Here is a 27,215-nt window from a genome sequence, read left to right on the forward strand (position 1 = left end):
GGGGTTACAGAGATAGGGAGGGGTGTAGGGGATGGAGGGGGTTACAGAGATAGGGAGGGGTGTAGGGGATGGAGGGGGTTACAGAGACAAGGAGGGGTGTAGGGGCTGGAGGGATTACAGAGACAAGGAGGGGTGTAGGGGATGGAGGGGGTTTCAGAGACAAGGAGGGGTGTAGAGGATGGAAGGGGTTTCAGAGACAAGGAGGGGTGTAGGGGCTGGAGGGATTACAGAGACAAGGAGGGGTGTAGGGGATGGAGGGGGTTTCAGAGACAAGGAGGGGTGTAGGGGATGGAGGGGGTTTCAGAGACAAGGAGGGGTGTAGGGGCTGGAGGGATTACAGAGACAAGGAGGGGTGTAGGGGATGGAGGGGGTTACAGAGACAAGGAGGGGTGTAGGGGCTGGAGGGATTACAGAGACAAGGAGGGGTGTAGGGGATGGAGGGGTTACAGAAACAAGGAGGGTCGTAGGGGATGGAGGGGGTTTCAGAGACAAGGAGGGGTGTAGAGGATGGAAGGGGTTACAGAGAGAGGGAGGAGTGTGGGGACTGGAGGGGGTTACAGAGATAGGGAGGTGTAGGGGCCAGAGGGTGTTAAATGATAGGGCAGGCTGGTAGGGCTGGAGGGAGCAATAGAGACAGGGTATAGGAGCCTGAGGGGATTACAGAGATAGGGAGGAATGAGGAAGTGTAGACATCTGAAAGCCAGGATGATCATTCTAATACTGAGCATTCATATTTCCACCTAGTCAGGGGTTGATGAATGCAGAGAGGTAGGTAAGGTGTGAGACCCTGTGCCCCTGATGTTAACCACACTTTCATGATACTGACCTGTCTCCTGTTGTCTCCCAGCATATGGTGTCTCTGTAACCAATCAGTTCACCAGTATTGAATGTTTACCACTGCATGCCCAGCGCTAAATGAAACTCACCTTTCTGGACTTTATCACAAAGCAGGTAGACCTCATCGCCCCCGCTAACACACCCAGCCGTTCGATCCATCCGTACTATCCTCAGGTTCGATGCGTTCGGTGCCTCTGAAACATTTGAACAGAAGGTCAGTACTTTGAGATCTCAAGGCAAATTTGCCTGTGTCTGGGGGAATGCGTCTTGTCATGACCGATACGCTGGGTAAAGTTCACACAGTAAAACACCTGCACTGTACTCCTATAGCACCCACAGTTTCAGGACAGCCATGAAACAGAGTCACTCTGAAATGCAGCAAAATGGCCGCCAGTCTGTGCGCAGCAAGCTCCCACTAACAGGATCATAGCACTGACTATAGGGATGTGTTCTGGTGAGGGTGACTGGGGTATAATCGTTATTAGGAATGTTGATAGCCCAGAGGAGCCGACTAGTGAAAGCCTTCACATCCCTGAGACAGCAGGAAAATGTTTAACATTCAGCAGAATGACTGTATTCCCGGGGCAGCACCCTCCCTCAGCACTACCATGGGCACACCAGCACTGTTCTGTGCCTTGCTCTCTAGCGGGAATGTATTTTACCCAGCACTGTGGGTCGATGTGGAGGCTGGTTACTGACAGCAGTCTTGGCCCTTAAAACATAGGAGCAGAATTCGGCCATCTTGCCCAGCGGCTGCTCCACCATTTCATCATGATGGGTTTATTTTCCCTCTCAGTCCCATTTTCCTGACTTCTCCCCATAACCTTTGACACTCTTACTAATTCAGCTCTGCGTTAAATATACCCAATGACTTGGCCTCTACAGATATCTGTGGCAATGAATTCCAGTTCAAGTTCAATTTCAATTTTATTGCATCTGTTTGCACAGATACATACTAAACACATACACACACACACACACAATAATATTTTATATATAAAAATTTAAAAAAACAAATGAAACAATGCAACAACACAAAATGCTGATGGAACACAGCAGGCCAGGCAGCATCTATAGGAAGAAGCACTGTTGACGTTTCGGGCTGAGACCCTTTGTCAGGACAAACTGAAAGAAGAGATAGTAAGGAATTTAAAAGTGGGAGGGGGAGGGGGAGATCCGAAATGATAGGAGAGGACAGGAGGGGGAGCAATGAAGCTAAGAGCTGGAAAGGTGATTGGCAAAAGGGATACAGAGCTGGAGAAGGGAGAGGATCATGGGACAGGAGGCCTAGGGAGGGGAGCACCAGAGGGAGATGGAGAGCAGGCAAGGAGTGATTGTGAGAGGGACAGAGAGAGAAAAAAGGGGAAAATAATAAATGAACAAACAAACAAACAAATAAATAAATAAATAAGGGATGGGGTAAGAAGGGGAGGAGGGGCAATAACAGAAGTGAGAGAAATAAATGTTTAAGCCATCAGGTTGGAGGCTACCCAGACGGAATATAAGGTGTTGTTCCTCCAACCTGAGTGTGGCTTCATCTTGACAGTAGAGGAGGCCATGGATAGACATGTCAGAATGGGAATGGGACGTGGAATTAAAATGTGTGGCCACTGGGAATTTATTTATTCGTTCGTTCATTTATTATTTTCCCCTTTTTTCTCTCTCTGTCCCTCTCACAATCACTCCTTGCCTGCTCTCCATCTCCCTCTGGTGCTCCCCTCCCTAGGCCTCCTGTCCCATGATCCTCTCCCTTCTCCAGCTCTGTATCCCTTTTGCCAATCACCTTTCCAGCTCTTAGCTTCATCGCTCCCCCTCCTGTCCTCTCCTATCATTTCGGATCTCCCCCTCCCCCTCCCACTTTCAAATCGCTTACTATCTCTTCTTTCAGTTAGTCCTGACGAAGGGTCTCGGCCCAAAACATCGACTGTACTTCTTCCTATAGATGCTGCCTGGCCTGCTGCGTTCCACCGGCATTTTGTGTGTGTTGCTTGAATTTCCAGCATCCGCAGTTTTCCTCATGTTTGTGAAATGGAACAATGCTTCTCCAGACCCTGGTGTACCCACAATACATATATCACACTGAGTGTTATGTTTTGTAACTGCAAAATATAAAACTGATTGAAAGGGCAACACTGAGCTGGGGATAAATTATGTACATTTTGTTTTTACTGTTGTGAAGCACGCACTTATGATGTCAAGGCATAATGACGTATGCCATTCACGTGCTTTTATATATAACCTGTAATGAATTATGTAAGCAACAAAGGAAGCTTAATCAAACAATATTATTCAATTATTACTGAAATATTAAATACACAACACTCCTTCCTGCTTGGCTATAAACTCCAACACTATATAGCATGCAGCTCAACTCAAACGTGTAACCGTATTGCTCTCTAGTATACTGTATATACTTAACCACTTGACAGGAGAGACTTGTGGCTATGAAAGAATCTCAGGCTCTGAGGCCTCCTCCGTCTGTGGTGGCTGTAGCGGTTGTCTCTTAGACTACAAGAAGAGGGTGTGACAGCTCTGGACATCTTTCTTTATTAACAATTGACTGTGCTCCTCAACTGATAGATATGTGGTTTCCAGATAACATCAGATGCAACCTCCAAGGTATAGGAGAGTGATCCAGTTCTGTCCTTAATCTTTCCAGGTGCCCACTTTTGGCCAACTTTCCTCAGCTGATCTCTGTAGTCTCTCACCAGGTCTGCTTGTCCAGGAGTGAAGCTCCTGGTTAAGATGATTTTCCCGTTTTAAGACGGTGCTGGGGACCCTCAGCAACTTCTGGCTGGTGGCTCACGAAACAAAGAAAGCAACTAAATACTTTGTTGCCCACACTTTTTCTGGCAAATGATCATCGCAAGTAATAGTCTGTAACTTCCTTTTTGACTTGGAGGCAATTTGATGTGGCAGAACCGAGGCAAGGTGAGGTGGCAGGTCCATTGCTGAGAGCATGGAAGAGCGTGAAAGGTCGGGCACAGGTCGAATCATAACTGTGGGGTCCAGGCTCAACAGTGCTACTGAACACGATGTTCAGACAGAGATTTATAGGCCGAATTGAGGTGGCAAAGTCCTGCCTATCCAAGCGGCAGAGTCTGTTGTTTGGACAGAGCTTTACAGGCCGAATCGAGGCAGCGAAGTCCAGCGTTTCCAAGTGGCAGAACCTGTTGTTCAGACAGAGATTTACCGGCCAAGTCAAGGCGGCAAAGTCCTGCACATCCAACCGGTAGAACCTGTTGTTCAGATGGAGACTTAAGCACTGGGCCAGATGGAAAAGGTCAGGGTGGCGAGGAGCAAGCCGGTTCAGATCACTGTTCCAAGCGGTCAAACCCGATGTTTGGACAGAGATTTAAGTGCCAGACCAGATTGAAAAGGTCTGGGTGTAGGGGCCCAAGGCGAGGGGGGACTGGTTCAGATCGCTGCTCCATGACGTTTATTCAGCTCTGTGCTGAACTATGGGACTGTCTCGCAGACTTCGGTTCAGAAACACTGTTTGCTTACGGTTACTATTTGCATGGTTTTTTTGTCATTGCACATTGGGTGTTTGACAGTCTTTTTATGGGTTATTTTATTCTTTCTTTTATGGGTTCTTTTTTATGGTGTAATGCCCTGGTTCATATTTTTACTGTTATGCTGTATGTATTTCATTTAGCAGTTCTGTACAAGCAGTCTGTTCTGTTTTCAGCTTGCCTGGATTATTGTTGAAGATAAGGGATGAGGAGAAATGTGTGCCATCCAATTAGGATGGTTGAATTAAGGGGGGGGGGGGTTCTCTGGTGAGGGACAGTAAGGTTGGGCTTGGGGCTTTGCTCGAGAAGAGATGAAGAGGGTAGACGCAGGAGAGAAGAGGTATAGGATTTAACCCGGAGAGGGAACATGATTTGACGAAGCCAGGGGCGAAATTGATTGAGGATTGGTGACTACAGAGAAACTTTGAGCTCCAACTTGTGTACATTTGACTGTTCAATTAAAATGGGCCCTTTTATTTATTTTTTGTTCTTTTCTTTACTAACCCTTTAGTCAAAATAAGATTTATAAATATAATCTTTAATCATATGCGGTGTATTGTCTGTTATTTCGTGGCACTAATCTGTAAAGGGGTAGCAAATTACACAGCAAACCGGGGTTTGGGGTGGGATTACAACTCAATCTCACAAGTTTATACTGTTTTTATTGAAGAAATTATTCAGTGTGCACATATTGTTGTCACTGGGCAAAAAATTGCACAAGATTTTTGCACACACTGGTCATTACAAATTAGAGGGAACACTGTGGTTGATGATCGGTAGTGAGGGTAAAGTTTCTCCTATATAAGTACTGGTTGAAATGTTTTAGACCCTAAACCAGACTCAAGGCCTCACTGAGCAATTTTTCTTTGCGGCAGTAAGAGAACGTGATGCAAAGGCTATGGAGCGTTCACTTCCATCACTAATAACATGTGACATGACTACACCTTTACTGTTGGGCAAGGCATCACAGACAAGCTTCACTGGACAATGTGGATCATATCTGTCAGTACGGTGTCTGACGTCACCATTTCCTTTACCTTTTAGAAAGCCACCCCACACTGCTTTGTCCATTGTCATTTCGTCCCAATCTGTAGTAATGAGTTCAAGGGGTGCAGCACAGTAGCCAGGCTTGGCAGGAACCTGTTAGAGTAATTGACAGATCCTAAAAAGGACCACAACTGTGACAGATCCTTCGGTCTTGGGGGATCCATAATTGCTTGAATTTTCTCAGCATACTTGTGTAATGCTTGTGCGTCAATGGTGTGACCACAGTGAGTGATGCTTGGTTTAAAGAAACGTTGTGTCGTACTCTGAGCCCATAATCTTTTTAACACAGTCTTTAGATTTTGGAGATGTTCTTTGTCATCCTCACTGGTATCAGTGATGTCATCCCTGCGCAGTCCATTTATTTCTGTCTGCCCGACATGCTCTTTGTACATGTCCTACTTTGTTGGATTTTCCGCAAGTTTCACCTTTAAACCTGCAGCGGTCTGGTGTATGTGAGCCCGTCAAAATGGTAATGCAATTTGTTCAGCAAGGCAGGTTTCTGTTTTGACGTTGCAATTTTGTACATGCTTACTTTCATTCCCGATTGCAACTCCATTGAGTCACTAGCTGCTATTTCCATTGATACAGCAACTTCAGCTGCTCTTTTCAAATGTAAGCTGTGCTTCAGTTAAGAGTCAACTTTAAATGCTTTCTTCTAAGATACACAATCTAAATGATCTCTCAGTGCATCATTAAGCCCATTACTGATCCGACAATGCTCAGACAATCTCTTCAATTCAGCCACGTAAGCTGAAATAGACTCCCCTTCCTTTAGATTCCATTTATGAAACTTAAAGCGTTCTGCAATCAACAATGGTTTTGGTTCTAAATGTTTCTGATTATTTCCACGATATCAGCAAAGCTCATTCCAGCTGGTTTGGTTGGAGCAGTCAAACTTCTAAGTAAACTGTAAGATTTTCCAACCATTACACTCAGCAAAACTGGCACTCAGTTCTCATTTGCTCCAAAACACTGCATAATTCATTGAATGTACATGACTCAGTTATCTCCTATGCTGTCAAACGCGTCTATCTTTCCAATGTAGCCAACCATTTCTGCTTTTAAAAACCTTATTATTTTATCATCATCTCGCAGTTTATGAACCCATGAATTTCCTCCATTTTCTGCCTTTTTAAAAATTTGATCGTTTCTCTCTCCCTCTTCTGAAAAAAAGTGTGCTGTGCCTTTTTTATACTCAGTGTTTCTCTCCTCTTGTGAAGAGAGTGTGCTGTGCTTTTTTAAAAACTCAGATGTCACAAACAGAGGCGGCAGTGCCCAGTGATCCACTCAGTGCCTTTTCCTATTTTCTGTAGGGTCTTGTGGCCTGAAGCCCTGCAGACTCCGTACCACACAATGGCACAGCCAGACAGAACACCCTTGATGGTGCTCCTACAGGAAGTTATTAGGATGGGGCCAGGGAGCCTTGCACACCATAATCTCTGCTGCAAGTGTAGACACTGCTGTGCCTTCTTGACTAACAAGGAGCTGTTGTGGGTCCAGGTTAGACTGTCCGTTTTGCGCTCACCAAGAAACTTGATACTCTTCACTCTCTCCAGTGACGTTCAGTGGAGAGTGGTTGACATGTGCCTTCCTGAATTTCACAATCATCTTTTTTGTCCTGTTCATGTTGAGACTCAGGCTGTTGTTCACGCACCATTTGACAAACCTCTCTAACTCCTCTCTGTATGCTTACTTATTATTGTTGCTGATGAGGCCAAGCACTGTCGTATCGTCAGCGAACTTGATGACGTAGTTTCAGCTGGTTCTGGCAATGCAGTTGTGAGTCAGCGTCATGAACAGCAGCAGGCTGGATCCACGGATTCACCACTCTCTAAAGAAATCACTCCTCATCTCTGTTCTAAAGGAATGTTTTCTACCCAGGCTGTGCCTTCTGGTCCGAGACTCTTCCACTATAACATCCTCTCCACATCCACTCTGTCCAACCCTTTCAATATTCGGTAGGCTTCAATGAGATTCCCCCCCCCATTCTTCTAAACTCCAGTAAGTACAGACCCAGAGCCGTCAAATGCTCCTCACATGTTAACCCCTCAGTGTTACAATGAAAGACCAGTCACTTCTGAGTTGGGACTCTAATTTCCAGGGTTGATTCTGGCCTGACCCCAGGAGTTCCTTCTGTCTGAGAACTGAGACTGGAACAGAAACAAACCACTGCAGCCCACTGTCAGTCAGGCCCTTCGGCCCAACTCATCCATGCTGACCAAGATGCCAATCTAAGCTCGTCCCAGTTGCCTACACTTGGCCCATATCCCTGTAAACCTTTCCTGTCCTTGGACCTATACACACGGAATGCTGAGGAGCTCAGTGGGTCAGACAGCTTCGATGGAGGCAAGTGAATTGTGGACACCTTAGGATAAGACTCCTCATCAGGACCGGAAAGGAAGAGACGAGGGGAGGGAGAGGTGCTTGAGGTTGCAGTGATAGATGAATTCAGGTAAGGAGGGGAAGGCAAGAGGGTTGGGGAAGGGGTTGGAAGGGGAATGATGTGATTGGTGGGAGGTAATAGATGGAAGAGGCAAAGAGCTGAAAACAAGAAATCTGATAGGAGAAGACCACAGACCACGGAGGACAGAGGGTAGGGATCGAAGGGAACGATTGTAGCTGGAGTTCTGTGATCAGTGGTGTTCCACAGGGATCTGTACTGGGACCTCTGCTGCTTGTGATGTATATAAATGACCTGGATGAAAATGTAGATGGGTGGGTTAGCAAGTTTGCAGATGATACGAAAAGTGGTGGTGTAGAGAGCACAGAAGACTGGCAAAGAATACAGCGGGATATAGATCAGTTGTACATATGGGTGGAGAAATGGCAGATGGAGTTTAACCCACACGTGGAGTGATGCACAATGTAAAGAGATGTGATGGGTAGAGGGATCCTGTGGTCCAACTTCATAGCTCCCTGAAAATAGCTACACGGGTTGATAGAATGGTTAAGACGGCATAGGGCATGTTTGACTTTATTAGTCAAGGCATTAAGTTCGAAAGTCAGGATGTTATGTTGCAGCTTTATAAAACTCTAATTAGATTGCATCTGGAGTATTACATATAGTTCCTGCCACTCTGTTATAAGAAGGATGTTCAGGCTTTGGAGATGATGCAGAAAAGATTTACTAGGAAGGTGCCTGGATTAGAGGGCATGTGCTATAACGAGAGCTCAGACGAACGCAGTTGTTTTCTCTGGAGTGGTAGAGGCTGACAGGAGATCTGATAGAAACTTATAAGATTATGAGAAGCACAGACTAGAAAGACATCATCTTTTCCCCAGGATTGAAATGTCTTAATACCAGAGGGCATGCATTTGTGGTGAGGGGGGAAAGTTCAAAGGAGATGTGAGCGGCAGGTTTATTTACACAGAGAGCAGTGGGTGTCTGGGGTGCATTGCCTGGGATGGTGGAAGAGGCATATACATTAGCAAGCAACACACACAAGATGCTGGGAGGAACTCAGCAGGCCAGGCAGCATCAGTGGAAAAAAAGTACAGTCGACATTTCGGGCCGAGACCCTTCGGCAGGACTGGAGAGAAAAAGCTGAGGAGTAGATTTAAAAGGTGGGGGGAGGGGAGAGAGAAACGCTATAGGTGAAACTTGGAGGGGGAGCGATGGAGTAAACAGATAGGAAGTTGATTGGTGAGATGAGGTGAGAGAGGGAAAAGGGGATGGGAAATGGAGGTTGGGGGGCATTACCAGAAGTTTGAGAAATTGATATTCATGCTGTCAGGTTGGAAGATACCCAGATGGAATATAAGGTGTTGCTCCTCCAACCTGAGTGTGGCCTCATCACAACCGTGGAGGAGGCCTTGGATGGACATATCCGGAATGGGAATGGGAAATGGGTGGCCACTGGGAGATCCCGCTTCTTCTGGCAGATGGAACATAGATACTCGGTGAAGCAGTCTCCCAATCGATGTTGGGTCTCACTGATATACAGGAAGCCACACCAGGAGCACCAGACACAGTAAATGACCCCAACAGACTCTGAGGTGAAGTGTCAGCTCACCTGGAAGGACGGTTTGGGACCCTGAATGGTAGTGAGGGAGGAGGTGTAGGGGCAGGTGTAGCACTTGTTCCGCTTGCAAAGGTAAGTTCCAGGAGGGAGATCAGTGGGGGGGGGGGAACGAATGGACAAGGGAGTCGCGTAAGGAGCGATCCCTGCGGAAAGTAGAAAGTGGGGGGGGGGGGAGGGAAAGATGTGCTCGGTGGTGAGATCCCGTTAGAGGTGGTGGAAGTTACGGAGAATTACATGCTGGATGCGAAAGCTGGTGGGGTGGTAGCTGAGGACATGAGGAACCCTGGTAAGGTGACAGGAGGATAGGGTAAGAGCAGATGTGCATGAAATGGAAGAAATGCAGTTAAGGGCAGCATTGATGGTGGAGGAAAGGAAGCCCTTTTCTTTGAAAAAGGAGGACATTTCCTTATTTCTAGAATGAAAAGCTTCATCCTGAGAGCAGATGCAGTGGAGATGGAGGAATTGACAAAAGGGGACGGTGTTTTTACAAGTATTATGGTGGGATGAGGTCTATACTAGGTAGTTGTGAGAGTCTGTGGGTTTGTAATAGAAATCGGTGGATAAGCTGCCTCCGGAGATAGAGACAGTGAGATTGAGAAAGGGAAGGGAGGTGTCTGAAATGGACCAAGTGAATTTGAGGGCGGAGTGGAAGTTGGAGGCAAAGTGGATGAAGTTGACAAGTTCAGCATGGGTGCAGGAAGCAGTGCCAATGCAGTCGTCAATGTAGCGTAGGAAAAGTGCGGGACGGTCACCAGTGTAAGTTTGGAACATGGACTGTAGCCGACAAGCAGGCAGGCATATCTGGGACCCATGCGAGTGCCCATGGCTACCCCTTTTGTTTGAAGGAAGTGGGAGAAATAATTCAAAGGTGAGGACAAGTTCTGCTCTGTGGAGGAGAGTGGTGATGGAGGTGAACTGGTTAGGTCTGGCGCCCAGAAAATAACAAGAGAGCTTCCTGGTGGGGGTGGAGGTCCATAGTAAAAATAGGGCCAGGGAACTTGAAATCCTTGAAAAGATCAAGAGTGTGTGATGTGTCACGGATGTAGGTGGGAAGGGACTGAACCAGGGGGATAAAACAGAGTCGAGGTATGCCGATATGAGCTAAAACAATGGGTCTACCTGGACAAGCGGGTTTGTAAGTGTTGGGTAGGAGGTAGAAACGGGGGCTGCAGGAACTATGAGATTGGTGGCAGTGGATAGGAGATCCCCAGAGTCTATAAGGTCGGTGATGGTGTGGGAGATGATGGCCTGGTGTTCCTTTGTGGGGTCCTGTTCAAGGGGTAAGTAAGAGGAAGTGTCTGAGAGTTGGTGCTGGGCCTCGGCAAGTTGGAGCTCAGTACGCCAGGCTACTTACACCAGGCACACCTCCCTTATCTGCGGGTTTGATGGTGAAGAGTGTGTGTGTGTGTGTGTGTGTGTGTGTGTGTGTGTGTGTGTGTGTGTGTGTGTGTGTGTGTGTGTGTGTGTGTGTGTGTGTGTGTGTGTGTGTGTGTGTGTGTGTGTGCGTGTGTGTGTGTGTGTGTGCGCGTGCGCGCCCTTAACTCCTGGTGGAGTCGTCGGGGCACCTTCATGACGAGCTTTTTTCACCAATCTTTTTGGTGATTGCTCATTGTACGGCGTGTCTTTGCCCATCCCTCTCCAGGATTTTTTTTTAAAACGAGGTTGAGTTGCTAGTTCAACACTCAACCCAAGCACGGATGGAGAGCGAGCAAGGGAGGCGGCCGGATTCAAACCGCAAAGTCCAGCGCTGATGCCACTACGCCACCAGCCGGGGTGTGTGTTGCTTGGATTTACAGCATCTGCAGATCTTCTCGTTTGTGGTTTGATATACATGAGCGATTTTTGAGGGATGTTTAGATAGGCATGTGAACGTGAGGGAGATGGAAGGACATGAACGTTGTGTAGGCAGAAGGGATGAGTTTAGTTGGCCGTTTGGTTACTAATTTAATTAGTTTAGTACAACATTGTGGCCTACTCCTGTGCTGTACTGTTGTATGTGCCACCTGAACAATTTCCTCTCATCGTTGTTACATATAGCCACTGCCCTCTGTGTAAAGTTATGGCCCCTCTAGTCCCCTTTAAATCTTTTTGCTCTCGTATTAATCCTGTGCCCTTGAGGTTTTGATTCTCTCTGGCTAGCAAACTGCCCATTCACCATACCTAGGCCACTTGTGCTTTTATGCACCTCTAAGAGGTCACTTCTCAGTCCCTTACGTTTGAAGAATAAAGTCCTAACCTGCCCATCCTCTCCAAATAACTCAGTCCCTCGAGTCTAGGCAACATTCTCAGAAATCTGCAATTTTCCAGCTTTATTATATCTATCTTATAATGGGTAACCAAAGCTCAATAAAATACTCCAAGTGCAGCCACAAAATGTCTTGTGCAACAGCAGCATAACGTGCCAAATTCCATGCTTACTGCCCTGACTGATATAGGCTAACATACCAAAAGTCCCTTTCACCACCCTGTCTACCTTTAACGTTGCTGTCAGGGGACCATTCATCTGCATTCCTGTCTGTTCTGCAGCACTCCCCAGGGCTCCACCACTCCTCCTGAAAGTCCAAGCCTCATTTGTATCCACACAATGCAACGCCTCACACATCTTCAATAAAATCGTTTGGCGTTTTACTGCCTACTGACTCAGCTGATCAGGAACACCCTGCGATTTTGGCAACCCTCTCACTGTCAACAATAGCATCTATTTCATATTGGTCCAGTCTGGTTTCAGTCCGCGGCGAGGAACCATGAAACGAAAGCCCTTTAATTTTCATGATACCCTTTCATTTACACTCTCTCTCCTCAGTACTGTACTGTCCTTGCTCCTTGTTGTTACTGCAATGTTCTCTCAGCCCCTCCCAGAACTATGACCCTCTTTCCCTCCCCCACACTGTAACGTTCTCTCTCCCTAGGGGTCTCTCCATCTCTGGCACACTCCTCTCACATTCCAATCTAATGTCGGGGAGACTTTTGTGTTTCCAGCACTTTGACTAAACTGTGCTGTTAACCCAGTGACTGCAATACTTGAGGTGACTGGGAGTTACAAGTGAGTAATAAAGGCTTCAGTTAAAAAGTGACAGTAAGTTTCCATTACTGAGGAAAGAACGGCGATGACTTTCAGTTTTGGTGAACTACCAGTCCACAGGTTGCTCATCCTGCACAAAGACTCCCCCATGGAGACACGTGGAAAACCCCAGCTGGTAATTAATGTCCATGGGCTTCCAGCTGCAGGTTTGTCCCCGTTTCCAGCTGGCACCAACAAACATATCCCGCCAGGAGGCTGTAACACAACTGGCTTTACACTACACTAAGACTGAGAGTGTTTTGTGTCTGGCCCTCACATCCTCCCTGTCTCTGTTGGCCCTCTGTCTTCAAGCAGATTTTGGCACTGGTTAGTAGTGGGCAGCTGACCACCAACTTCGCAAGGGACACGCACGTACGCACGCACGCACACACACACTCTCTCTCTCACACACACACACACACACACACTCTCTCACACACACACACTCTCTCACACACACACACGCACACACAATTGTACTGCATCTGGGTAGCTCACCGCCACCCCTGCAGACCACCAGTAACAGAATGTACTGCTGAAACTACCCTGACTGGTCACATCATGCGTTGGTATGGCAATCTGGATTTGCAGGAACTGAAGAAGCTTCAGAGAGTAGTGGACATCACAGGCACACCCCTCCCCACCATCGGTGGTATCTAGTGGCCTCACCAAGACAACAGCCATCATCAAAGGTCCCCAGTGCCCGGGCCACGCCATCTTCCTGCAGCTACCATCAGGTCAAGTAGCTTGAGGTCTCACAACTCCAGGTTCAAGAACAGCTACTTCCCTTCAACCATTCAGATCCTAAACCAAACGGCAAAGCTCCAACCCTGAGCTCAGTGTAGCAGCTCTTTGATCTTTTGCACTAAAATGGACTTTGTTTTTCTTCTGTTCTTTGGTGTATACTTTATGTTTGATTTACGTTTTCCTGGTGAACGTTCTGTATCTGACGCCCTATGCCTGTGATTTTGCTGCAAATAAATTTTTCATTGCACTTCCCCCACTAACTCACAGCCTCCACTGACCATCACTACATAAAGCCCCACTGACCATCACTACATAAAGCCCCACTGACCATCACTACATAAAGCCCCACTGACCATCACCGCCCCTGCCCCACTGACCATCACTACATAAAGCCCCACTGACCATCACTACATAAAGCCCCACTGACCATCACCGCCCCTGCCCCACTGACCATCACTACATAAAGCCCCACTGACCATCACCGCCCCTGCCCCACTGACCATCACTACATAAAGCCCCACTGACCATCACCGCCCCTGCCCCACTGACCATCACTACATAAAGCCCCACTGACCATCACTACATAAAGCCTCACTGACCATCACCGCCCCTGCCCCACTGACCATCACCGCTCCTGCTCCACTGACCATCACCGCCCCTGCCCCACTGACCATCACCGCTCCTGCCCCACTGACCATCACTACATAAAGCCCCACTGACCATCACTACATAAAGCCTCACTGACCATCACCGCCCCTGCCCCACTGACCATCACCGCCCCTGCCCCACTGACCATCACCGCCCCTGCCCCACTGACCATCACCGCTCCTGCTCCACTGACCATCACTACATAAAGCCCCACTGACCATCACTACATAAAGCCCCACTGACCATCACTACATAAAGCCCCACTGACCATCACTACATAAAGCCCCACTGACCATCACCGCCCCTGCCCCACTGACCATCACCGCCCCTGCCCCACTGACCATCACTACATAAAGCCCCACTGACCATCACCGCCCCTGCCCCACTGACCATCACTACATAAAGCCCCACTGACCATCACCGCCCCTGCCCCACTGACCATCACTACATAAAGCCCCACTGACCATCACCGCCCCTGCCCCACTGACCATCACTACATAAAGCCCCACTGACCATCACTACATAAAGCCTCACTGACCATCACCGCCCCTGCCCCACTGACCATCACCGCTCCTGCTCCACTGACCATCACCGCCCCTGCCCCACTGACCATCACCGCTCCTGCCCCACTGACCATCACTACATAAAGCCCCACTGACCATCACTACATAAAGCCTCACTGACCATCACCGCCCCTGCCCCACTGACCATCACCGCCCCTGCCCCACTGACCATCACCGCCCCTGCCCCACTGACCATCACCGCTCCTGCTCCACTGACCATCACTACATAAAGCCCCACTGACCATCACTACATAAAGCCCCACTGACCATCACTACATAAAGCCCCACTGACCATCACTACATAAAGCCCCACTGACCATCACTACATAAAGCCCCACTGACCATCACTACATAAAGCCTCACTGACCATCACTACATAAAGCCTCACTGACCATCACCGCCCCTGCCCCACTGACCATCACCGCCCCTGCCCCACTGACCATCACTACATAAAGCCCCACTGACCATCACTACATAAAGCCTCACTGACCATCACTACATAAAGCCTCACTGACCATCACCGCCCCTGCCCCACTGACCATCACTGCCCCTGCCCCACTGACCATCACTACATAAAGCCCCACTGACCATCACTACATAAAGCCTCACTGACCATCACTACATAAAGCCTCACTGACCATCACCGCCCCTGCCCCACTGACCATCACCGCCCCTGCCCCACTGACCATCACTACATAAAGCCCCACTGACCATCACCGCCCCTGCCCCACTGACCATCACTACATAAAGCCCCACTGACCATCACCGCCCCTGCCCCACTGACCATCACTACATAAAGCCCCACTGACCATCACCGCCCCTGCTCCTCACTAACCCTGCCCCAATGACTATCACTGGCCTCTGCCCCTCTGACCATCACTGCCCCTGCCCCACTGACCATCACCGCCCCTGCCCCACTGACCATCACTGCCCCTGCCCCCCTGACCATCACTGCCTCTGCCCCACTGACCTTCACTGGTCCCAATGACCATCACCGCTCCTGCCCCTTCTTACCATCACTGCCTCCAGCCCCGCTGACCACCACTGCCCCTGCCCCACTAACCATAACTGGACCCAGTAACCACAATTGCCTCCACCATCCATCATTGCTCAGAGCCCCACGAACCATCACTGCCCCCACTGACCTTCACAGCCCAGTGCCCCCTGTGGGACCACACGTGGAGCCAGCGTTAAGGATGGACCCCAGACCCAGAGTCTCCGCCTTCTGCTAAACTGCGGTGATACTGGACACACCCACTCTGCTCTTGTGCAGCAGTCTGGGCCTGGGGCAGTGCCCGGCTCCAGCGGGACGTTCTCCCGGTTCCGGGAGGCGGGAGTTCAGCAGCTCACCTTCACCCCCATGCACCGAGCGACCAGCACACCCCCCCTCCCCACTCTGGCCTGTAACTCACTGCTGTCATAGATGGGGTCGGAGATGACAGGCTCCAGCTTGCGGGTGAACCGGCAACTGCTGTCGGGCAGGAGGGCGGTGAACATGAGGCGGACCACACTCAGATCCATTTCCTTCGCCTGCTGGATAGACGCACTGTGAATCAGCTCCTTCTCCCGCTCTGCAGACAGTAAAACAGGCCCAGTCACCGCAGACCGCTCAGAAACAACCCCCGTCCCCAACGTTGGGCCCATCAGGACGGTGCTGTCCCCCGTAACTGACCTGTCAGCTCTATCTGGCCGTAGCCATCGGTGTGACGGTGGTTGAGCTCGGGGTGAATCACCACACCGTTGTTGTAACCCATCAGGTAGGCCTGCATCATTCTCTGCTCCAGAGTGCTGGCCACGTTCTTCTTGGTCACGTGGAGGATGCCAAGGTTTGGGAACCTGCAGAGGTGACAGCCGTCAGGGGTGGGGGGATGGTGGGGAGGTAGATTGCCTTCAACACCCTCCCCCGGACCACCCGCTCACCATTCCCGGGGCCACCTACACCCCTCCCAGGAATACCCCCACCCTCCCCGCTCCGAGACCACTCACACCCTCCCCTCCTCGAGACCACCCCCACCCTCCCCAGGAATACTCACACCCTCCCCTCCTCGAGACCACCCCCACCCTCCCCAGGAATACTCACACCCTCCCCTCCCCGAGACCACCCCCACCCTCCCCAGGAATACTCACACCCTCCCCTCCCCGAGACCACCCCCACCCTCCCCTCCCCAAGAATACTCACACCATCCCCTCCCCGAGACCACCCCCCAACCTCCCCTCTCCAGGAATACTCACACCCTCCCCTCCCCGAGACCACCCCCACCCTCCCCTCCCCAGGAATACTCACACCCTCCCCCCCCGAGACCACCCCCACCCTCCCCAGGAATACTCACACCCTCCCCCCCTGAGACCACCCCCACCCTCCCCAGGAATACTCACACCCTCTCCTCCCCGAGACCACCCGCACCCTCCCCTCTCCGAGACCACCCCCACCCTCCCCTCCCCAGGAATACTCACACCCTCTCCTCCCCGAGACCACCCCCACCCTCCCCTCTCCGAGACCACTCACACCCTCCCCTCCCCAGGAATACTCACACCCTCCCCTCCCCGAGACCACCCCCACCCTCCCCTCTCCGAGACCACTCACACCCTCCCCTCCCCAGGAATACTCACACCCTCCCCTCCCCGAGACCACCCCCACCCTCCCCTCTCCGAGACCACCCCCACCCTCCCCTCCCCAGGAATACTCACACCCTCCCCTCCCCGAGACCACCCCCACCCTCCCCTCCCCAGGAATACTCACACCCTCCCCTCTCCGATACAACCCACACCCTCCTCTCCCCGAGACCACCCCCCAACCTCCCCTCCCCAGGAATACTCACACCCTCCCCCCCCCGAGACCACCCCCACCCTCCCCTCTCCGAGACCACTCACACCCTCCCCTCCCCAGGAATACTCACACCCTCCCCTCTCCGAGACCACCCCCACCCTCCCCTCCCCAAGAATACTCACACCCTCCCCTCCCCGAGACCACCCCCCACCTTCCCCTCCCCAGGAATACTCACACCCTCCCCCCCCCCAAGACCACCCCCACCCTCCCCTCTCCGAGTCCACCCGCACCCTCCCCTCTCCGAGACCACCCCCACCCTCCCCTCCCCAGGAATACTCACACCCTCCCCTCCCCGAGACCACCCCCACCCTCCCCTCTCCGAGTCCACCCGCACCCTCCCCTCTCCGAGACCACCCCCACCCTCCCCTCCCCAGGAATACTCACACCCTCCCCTCCCCGAGACCACCCCCACCCTCCCCTCCCCAGGAATACTCACACCCTCCCCTCCTCGAAACCACCCCAACCCTCCCCTCCCCGAGACCACCCCCCAACCTCCCCAGGAATACTCACACCCTCCCCTCCCCGAGACCACCCCCACCCTCCCCAGGAATACTCACACCCTCCCCTCCCCGAGACCACCCCCACCCTCCCCAGGAATACTCACACCCTCCCCTCCCCGAGACCACCCCCACCCTCCCCTCCCCAGGAATACTCACACCCTCCCCTCCCCGAGACCACCCCCCACCTTCCCCTCCCCAGGAATACTCACACCCTCCCCCCCCCCAAGACCACCCCCCAACCTCCCCAGGAATACTCACACCCTCCCCTCCCCGAGACTACCCACACCCTCCCCTCCCCAGGAATACTCACACCCTCCCCTCCCCGAGACCACTCACATCCTCCCCTCCCCAGGAATACTCACACCCTCCCCTCCCCGAGACCATCCCCAACCTCCCCTCCCCAGGAATACTCACACCCTCCCCTCTCCGAGACCACTCACACCCTCCACTCCCCGAGACCACCCGCACCCTCCCCAGGAATACTCACACCCTCCCCTCTCCGAGACCACTCACACCCTCCACTCCCCGAGACCACCCGCACCCTCCCCAGAAATACTCACACCCTCCCCTCCCCGAGACCACCTGCATTCTCCCCTCCACAGGAATACTCACACCCTCCCCTCCCTGAGACCACCCACACCCTCCCCTCCCCAGGAATACTCACACCCTCCCCTCCACAAGACCACTCACACCCTCCCCTCCCCAGGAATACTCACACCCTCCCCTCCACAAGACCACTCACACCCTCCCCTCTCCGAGACCACCTGCATCCTCCCCTCCCCAGGAATACTCACACCCTCCCCTCCCCAGACCACTCACACCATCTTCTTTCTGGGACCACCTTTACTTTCTCTGAAACCCCCACACCACCCGTCCCGAGACCACCCAAACTGTCCTCTTTCCTGGACCACCCACACACTCCCCAGGGCCCCAACACACCATTCCTAAGACCACTCAAACCTTTCTCTTTCCAGGACCACCCGCACTCTCCCTGGGACCACTCACACTCTTCCTCCTCACCCTCCCTCTCCCCAAGAACACCTACGTCTTTCCCCTCCCCAGGATGCCCACACCTTTTCCCTGGGAAACCCCAGGGAACCCCCTGCACCCCTTCCCTCCGCAGGAACAGTCTGACTGGCAGGAGTCAAAGAGGAAATAAAAGGAGCCTTTTCTGGTTGGCCGCTGGTGGACTGGTGGCATTCTGCAGGGGTTGGAACCACTTCTTTTCACGTTAAATGTCAATAATTTGGATGATGGAATTGATGGCTTTCTGGCCAAGTTTTCGAATGACAGGTGGAGGGGCAGGTCATGTTGCGGTGTCGGGAAGTGTATCTTCATGCACTTTAGTAGAAGGAATAAAGGCAAAGGGGTGAGCAAATTGAGAAATCAGAGGTGCAAAGGGACTTGGGAGTCCTCATGCAGGATTCCCTGAAGGTTAACTCACACGTTGAGTTGGTGGTAAGGAAGGCAAATTTAATGTTAGCATGCATTTCAAGAGGACTAGAATATAAAAGCAAGGACATAATGCTGAGGCTTTATAAGGCGTTGGTCAGGCTGCATTTGAGCAGTTTTGAGCCCCCTACCAAAGAAAGGGCATTCTGGCGTTGGAGAGGGTCGAGAGGAAGTTTACGAGAATCATCCCAGGAATGAAAGGGTCAACGTATGTGGTGCTTTTGATGGCTCTGGGCTCATACTCGCTGGAGCTTAGAAGAATAAAGGGAGATCTCACTGAAACCTATTGAATATTGGAAGGCCTAGATAGAGCAGATATGATGTTTCCTATAGTGTGGAAGTCTTGGACCAGAGGCCACAGCCTCAGAAGAGAAGGACGTCCCTTTGGAACAGAGATGAGGAGGAATTTCTTTAGCCAGAGAGTGGTGAATCTGTGGAATTCATTGCTGCGTACGGCTGTGGAGGCCAAATCATTGGGTATATTTAAAGTGGAAGTTGATAGGTTCTTGATTAGTAAGGGCATCAAAGGTTACTGGGAGAAGGCAGGGAGAATGGGGTAGAGGGGTCTAATAAATCAGCCATGATAGAATGGTGGGGCAGAGTAGCTGTGGGAGAGTGGGTGAGGCTGACAAGGGTTGAGGAATAGGGGTTTGAGGAAGATCAGATGTGAGGGATTGAGGAAGAGGACATGCAAGAAACTAGGTAACTGAGTATGGGAGGGATGGGGCAAGGGAGATTGGCAAGAGAGTGGGGAAGGCTGCAGCAGGAGTGGGGACAAGGGAGATTGGGTACGTGGGGCAAGAGGTGTGGGGTTAGCTGGAAAATGTTTTGTAAGAGTCAGCAGAGGCATGATAGGCCGAAAGTCTCTTCCACACCGTCATCTTCAATGAGAAACAGGTCCAATTGCCCAGGCGGCGGAAGGTACTGAGGGAGGAGCACATTACGATTTCACTCACTGGTGAGGGGATGGAAGGTGGAAGTGGAGGGTTGAGAGGATGGAGGGGTTTTGATGGGGGAAAGGGAAAGTATGAAGGAAGGTGGGCAGGAGCAGGGTTTTGGTGGGGAAAGAAAGAGCTGAAAGGGGTAAGGGGGTATGTGGGGAAGAGGGAATGGGGTAAAGAGGAGGGAATGTGGCAGGGGTAAAGAGGGGGGAAAGTGGGAGGGGTAAGGAGGGGCTTGGTACTGAGGGGTAATTGGGACAGGGTAAGGATGGGGAAGTGGGGTTTGCTACTGGGGTTAATGTACTGAGGTTGGGGGATTGGATTGAAGAGTTTGTATCATATAGGATGATCCTTGTAACAGAGGAACCTCGAATCTGTGACATTCCCATGGCAACCATCCCTAGGGTCAGAGGGGGCCCACCAGCAGAGGACTCACGTTGTCGTCATCTCCTTGGGGCCAACCTGCACCACACAGATCCCCTTCTCGCACTGCTTGCCCACCAGGCTGTGTGCGTGGAGGTGAACCGTGTCCCGACCAGAGGTCACCAGCTGAACCACTATCTTGGCGTGCCCGACGTAGTTACAGATCTGAACAGGAGAAGAGTGAATGAATGAATGAAGGCACAGAGTGCCGGCGTTATCTCGAGTGTGGAGCATCGACAGGGAACAGAATCCATGTCACTTCTGAGAGCTGGTCTCATTATCCCAATCACTTAATGAGTAAGTGTCGTCTGGTTCTTGAACCTTACCCTCTGACACAAGTTAAGATCTGTGTTAAGATTTCCCACTTGTTATAGGAGACAGTGAGTAGTGTTGGAGGGCTGATATTCTGGATGGAGGTGACTGGAAGTGTTCCACAAGGATTTTGTTGGGTCTACTACTTGTGTTATGCATCAATGATTTGGAGAAGATATCAAGACTGAAAGTGCTGTAAAGGATTATTAAAGAATACAGTAGGAATAGATCAGTTACAGATAGGGGCTGAGAAATGGCAGATAGAGTTTAATCTGATGAGGGTGAGATGTTGCACTTTGGGAATGTCAAATGGAAGGGGAAAGTATACCATTCAGGGAAGGTCCTTTAGTAGCACTGAGGTACAGAAGGATCTTGGGGTCCAGGACCATAGTTCACTGGAAGTAACTACACAAATGAACAAGATAGCAACGAAAGCCTACGAGGGGTGACTGATAGGTTTGTGGCCTAAGGTAGAAGGAGTCAATTTTAGAAAACCTAGCACATTCAGTTTAACATAGTTCCCTCCTACATGTACACACTTAGTCCAGCGGTCGTGGAGCATACAGATCCCTTCTTTGTAGAAGTGGTCCACAGCAGGGGTGATTGATAAGTTCGTGGCCTAAGGTAGAAGGAGACGAGTTATACAGCTCTCGTTACATGCACATGCAGTTCAACTCTTTGACTGAAAATGCAGAAAGTTTGAAGTTAATAACTCATCTCCTTCTACCTTAGGCCACAAACTTATCAATCACCCCTGCTGTGGACCACTTCTGGAGGTCTAAGACGCCGACTTCTACAAAGAAGGGATCCGTATGCTTCACGACCGCTGGACTAAGTGTGTAAATGTAGGAAAAACAAATGTGCTAGATTTTCTAAAATTGACTCCTTCTACCTTAGGCCACAAACTTATCAATCACCCCTCATATGGCATTCTTGTCTCCATTGGGAGGAGTATTTAGCAGAAGTGTAAGAAAGTCATGCAAAGCTTTGTTCACACCACATGGCATACTCTGTGCACTTCTGGTCACCCCGTTGTAGGAAGGATGTGGAGAGAGTGGCCAGGGTGCAGGAGAGCTTTTCCAGGCTGCCTGGATTAGAGAGAAGGAACTAGAAGGAAAGATCGGACAAACTCGAACATTACAGGCTGAGGGGAAACCCTGTAGTTTTTTTTAAATTATGAGAGGCATACCTGGGGTAGAAAATGTCAAACACCAGAGAACATGCTTTTAGTTTAGAAAGGGTGATGTTGAAAGATGACGTGAGGGACAAGTTATTTTTTATGCTTAAAGTGGTCGATGCCTGGAATGGGTTACCCAGGACAGTAGTGGAAGCAGACAGCCTAGAGGAGTGCAAGAGGCTTTTAGACAGACACATGAATATGAAGGGACTAGAGGATATAGATGAGATATTTAGGATAAATAGGCATCAAGACCAACACAGTATCATGGGCCAAATGCCTGACCAATGCTGTACTTTTCTCTATTCCAATAGGCTGATCTACAATCAGTGAATCACACATTGTACACATTGTCTTATAACCATTAAAAACTTACAAACCAAATGCTATTCGGCCCACCGTGGCTGTGCAGGTTCAGAAGAATTCCTCGGTCTAATCCCACCTTCCAGCCCTGAAGGTCACAACTCTTCAAGTACAAGAGTGAGGGTTTCTGCCTCTCCATCCTCTCAGCAATGAGCTCCAAAACCGCACTCCCCCCGGACTGAAACAATGCCCCCCCACCCTCCCCTCTAATTTTCAACCCCACCCCTGCCTGGACTCTCTGTAAGTGAGAGGTCGAGGAAAGCTGCTCCAACACAAAGACCATGGGCAGCACACACAGAATGGAGGAACTCAGCAGGCCAGGCAGCATCTAGGGGGAAAAAAAGTACAGTCGGCGTTTCAGGCCCAAACCCTTCGGCAGCACTGGAGAAAAAAAGCTGAGGAGTAGATTTGAAAGGTGGGGGGAGGAACGCCAGGCGACAGGTGAAACTTGGAGGGAGAGGGACGAAACAAAGAGCTGGGAAATTGGTGAAAGAGACAGAAGGCCATGGAAGAAAGAAAAGGGGGGGGGGAGGAGCACCAGAGGGAGGCGATGGACGGGCAGTGAGATAACATGAGAGAGGGACAAGAACATGGGAAATGATGAAGGGGGTAGGGTGGAGGCATTACTGGAAGTTTGAGAAATCAATGTTCACGCCATCAGGTTGGAGGCTACCCAAACGGAATATAAGGTGTTGCTCTTCCAACCTAAGTGTGGCCTCATCCTGATGGCCATGGATGGGCATAGCAGAATGGGAATGGGAAGTAGAATTAAAATGGGTGGCCACCCTGCTACTTGTACCAGACTTTGTCCCACCCTGTTACTTGTAAAAAATGCCATCCCCTTCTCTCAATTCCTCCATCTCCACCGCATCTGCTCTCAGGATGAGGCTTTTCATTCTAGAACAAAGGAGATGTCCACTTTTTTCAAAGAAAGAGGCTTCCCTTCCTCCACCATCAACACTGCCCTCAACTGACCCTCTTCTACTTCACGCATGTGTGCTTACTCCATCCTCCCGCCACACTACCATGTCCTCACCTACCACCCCACCAGCCTCCGCAACCAGCACACAATTCTCCGAAACTTCTGTCACCTCCCACTGGATCCCACCACCAAACACATCTTTCCCTCCCCCACTTTCTGCTTTCCACAGGGATCGCTCCCTACGCGACTCCCTTGTCCATTCGTCCCTCCCCGCTTATCTCCCGCCCAGCACTTAACCTTGCAAGTGGAACAAGTGCTACACCTGCTCCTACACCTCCTCCATCACTACCATTCAGGGTCCCAAATATTCCTTCCAGGTGAGGCGACACTTCACCTGTGAGTCTGTTGGGGTGATGTACTGTGTTCAGTGCTCCCGGTGTAGCCTCTCGTATATCAGTGTGACCCGACATAGATTGGGAGGATCGCTTCGCCGAGCATCCATGTTCCATCCACTAAACAAGCGTGATCTCCCAGTGGCCACCCATTTTAATTCCACTTCCCATTCCCATTCCAATATGTCCATCCATGGCCTCCTCCACTGTCGGGAAAAGGCCACACTTAGGTTGGAAGAACAACACCTTATATTCCGTTTGGGTAGCCTCCAACCTGATGGCATGAACATCGATTTCTCAAACTTCCAGTAATGCCTCCACCCTACCCCCTTCATCATTTCCCGTCCCCTTGTCCCTCACTGTTATCTCACTGCCCGCCCATCGCCTCCCTCTGGTGCTCCTCCCCCTTCTCTTTCTTCCATGGCCTTCTGTCTCTTTCATCAATCAACTTCCCAGCTCTTAACTTCATCCGTCCCTCCCAAATTTCAACTATCCCCTGGCGTTTCTCTCTCCCCTCTTTCCACCTTACAAATCTACTCCTCGGCTTTTTTTCTCCACACCTACCGAAGGGTTTCGGACCGGAACGTCAATTGTACTTTTTTCCACAGATGCTCCCTGGCCTGCTGAGTTCCTCCAGCATTTTGTGTGTGTGTGTTGCTCGGATTTCCAGTATCCGCAGACTCTTTCTTGTTTGTGACAAAGATTATGGGTGTAAACAGGAGAGGGTGGCATGAGTTCAAGTGTAGTGTCTCTCCACAATGGACTACTAAGTACTTGTCCACAGTAGATATTGCACATCAGTGAAAGAATTGAATCTGTAGTACCTTCCACACCTGGAATTTTCACCTTAGGAAAAGTGGGATGGGGCCTGTCTGAACAGGAAAACCACAAGGACCTGATTTAGGGGGTCTCATCTGGTGTGCACTCACTGTTGCTAGGCAGAACCCCCTCCCCCCCAATATACACACACACACACACACACACACACACACACACACACACACACACACACACACACACACACACACACACACACACACACACACACACACACACACACACACACACACACACACACACACACACACACACTCACTCACTCACTCCAGGGAATGAGGAAGAATCATTCTGCTATTTATGGTGTTGTTTCAGAGAGCAGGACTCGCTGTTGTCCAAACATGTTCACATGATATTTAACTTTCTGCTTGCATCTCCACCAAAAATTATGGGAGTAGATTAATTATCAGGTCTAATACTACCCACAGATGTTTAACAATTGTCTCCCACCCCTCCCCCCATTTAAAAGTAACATCAGGGTAATTACAGACCCATTCAGAAACCTTTCATAAAATGTAATTCAATGAAGCCCCACTCACAGACGGGGAACTTCCACATTTCATCAGAAAGCACCCTCCCAGCCTGGCAGAACGTCCCTAGCTTTGAAAACACTGCATTTGTTTGCAGTTCTGTGAAGACTCAGACTGACTGCCTTCAGTCACGTGGCCACATTACGTATCTTGGAAATAACAGGGAATTCCCCACACTAACTGCGTCCATTGCTCGTGAAAATAGGGCAGAAATGAAGAGCAGTAAAAATTTTGTTTTCAGCCAGCTTCAACCACAAGCCCATGGAAAAAAGTTTTTAGGAGCTGTGCCATTAAGTACAGGAAGGGAATATTGCATTCAGCAAGAGTCAGTGATTGCAAACTAGAACACTTTCAGCTTCAACTCAACCTAGCTACAATCAACGACTTCTGTGAATTGACAAAAATAAAATACAGGATAGATATCAACAAGACTGAAAGAATACAGAGAAAATTTACAAGGACGAAGCTGGATCTTGAGGGAAAGGTTGAATAGGTTAAGACTTTATTCCCTGGAGTACAGGAGAATAAGGGGAGATTTGATAGAGGTATACAAAGGTAAATGCAAGCAGACTTTTTCCACTGAGACAAGAATTACAGTCATGGGTTCAGAGTAAAAGGGGAAATGTTTCAGGGGAACATGAGGGCGAACTTCTTCACCAGAGGGAGGTGAGAGTGTGGAACGAGCTGTCAGCACCAGTGGTGGATCCAGATCTGATTTCAACATTTAAAAGAAATTTAGATAAACACTTGGATGGTAGGGGTACAGAGAGATGTGATCCGGTTGCAGGTTAATGGGACTGGGCAGAATTATAGTTTGACAGACTAGATGGGCTGAAGGGCCTATTTCTGTGCTGTAGTGTTCTATGACTCCAGCAGGAACTGGTGTTCAAGAGCAACACACACACACACACACACACACACACACACACACACACACACACACACACACACACACACACACACACACACACACACACACACACACACACACACACACACACACACACACACACACAATGCAGGAGGAACTCAGCAGGCCAGGCTGCTTCTACGGAAAGGAATAAACAGTCGACATTTCAAGCTGAGAACCGTCATCAGTACTGGAAAAGAAGGGGGAACCGTGCCACCCTCCCCTCCCCCATAATCTCTACTCCTTTAACTACATGCCAGCTTCTACTTCATCCCCTTCTCCCAACCTTCTTACTCGGGCATCTTTCCCCTCCCTTTCCAGTCCTGATGAAGGGTCTTGGCCTGAAATGTCATCTGTTTATTCCTCTCCCTGCATGCCGCCTGACCTGCTGAATTCCTCCAGCATCTTGTGAGTGTGTTGTACAGGTGTTCAGCTCATCCTGCCAATGAAGGAGACCTGAGATCAAATCTCCCAGCAGCTGGGAGCTAATTGACAATGATAGTGACTATAAAGCTGCCAGAACGTTATATAAACCCACCATCCACCTTGTTTCCCCACTGTGGCCTACACACGACTCCGCTCCATTGCCGCCTGCTCTTGCGTGAGGTCCCACCGAGACCAGGGGCAGTGAGTATGACACTCTGCCACATCAAATGAACAAGCAAGTGAAAAAAACAGACAAGGAAAAAATCTTTCAAGCACTTTCCATTGATTATGCCGAGTCCCTCCTCTTCACTACCCAACCGCAGCCGATCCTTCGGCCCACCATGTGTATGCTGGTCCACAGTACCCACCTCCACTGAAACCATTTCCCAGCACTCGACCCTTGGGAGCAGCTGGCGGTGATCACAAGTCCTGGTTATGTGACCACTGACAACAGGCAGACAATCTCTGAAGAATATTGCTAATGACTGGGGTCACCCATCTTGTAAAGACACTGCCCAGAAGGCAATGGCAACTCACCCCAGTAGAAGTAGTCATGGTCATGGAAAGACCACGATTGCCCACATACAACATGGCACATCACGAACGAGAGTCTTTGGCTGGCCGCCCATGTTGGGAGACTCAGGGTTGACCCATGGACTGCAGTGACCCCCACACAAATATCACAAAATCCCACCTCTGTCTACAGCTATAAACACCAGAGTCTCGTTTCCTGGCCTCACCGACGACACACCGGCCAGCCAGC

At 50.4% G+C, this 27,215-nt stretch overlaps 1 protein-coding gene across 2 annotated transcripts in view; it reads right to left on the bottom strand.

Moving 5' to 3' along the window:
- Window positions 1-27,215, bottom strand: part of LOC140726230 (nuclear factor NF-kappa-B p105 subunit-like) — a 125,250-nt gene that overhangs the window by 51,591 nt on the left and 46,444 nt on the right. For both annotated transcript variants that reach the window (XM_073042321.1, XM_073042322.1), the window contains exons 6-9: window positions 20,597-20,748; window positions 16,113-16,276; window positions 15,853-16,011; window positions 927-1,031 (exon numbers count right to left, since the gene is read on the bottom strand). In XM_073042321.1, the coding sequence (XP_072898422.1) occupies window positions 927-1,031; window positions 15,853-16,011; window positions 16,113-16,276; window positions 20,597-20,748 (580 nt within the window). The remainder of the gene's footprint in view (window positions 1-926; window positions 1,032-15,852; window positions 16,012-16,112; window positions 16,277-20,596; window positions 20,749-27,215) is intronic.

This window comes from Hemitrygon akajei, chromosome 4, assembly GCF_048418815.1.
Source record: "Hemitrygon akajei chromosome 4, sHemAka1.3, whole genome shotgun sequence".
NCBI lineage: Eukaryota > Metazoa > Chordata > Chondrichthyes > Myliobatiformes > Dasyatidae > Hemitrygon > Hemitrygon akajei.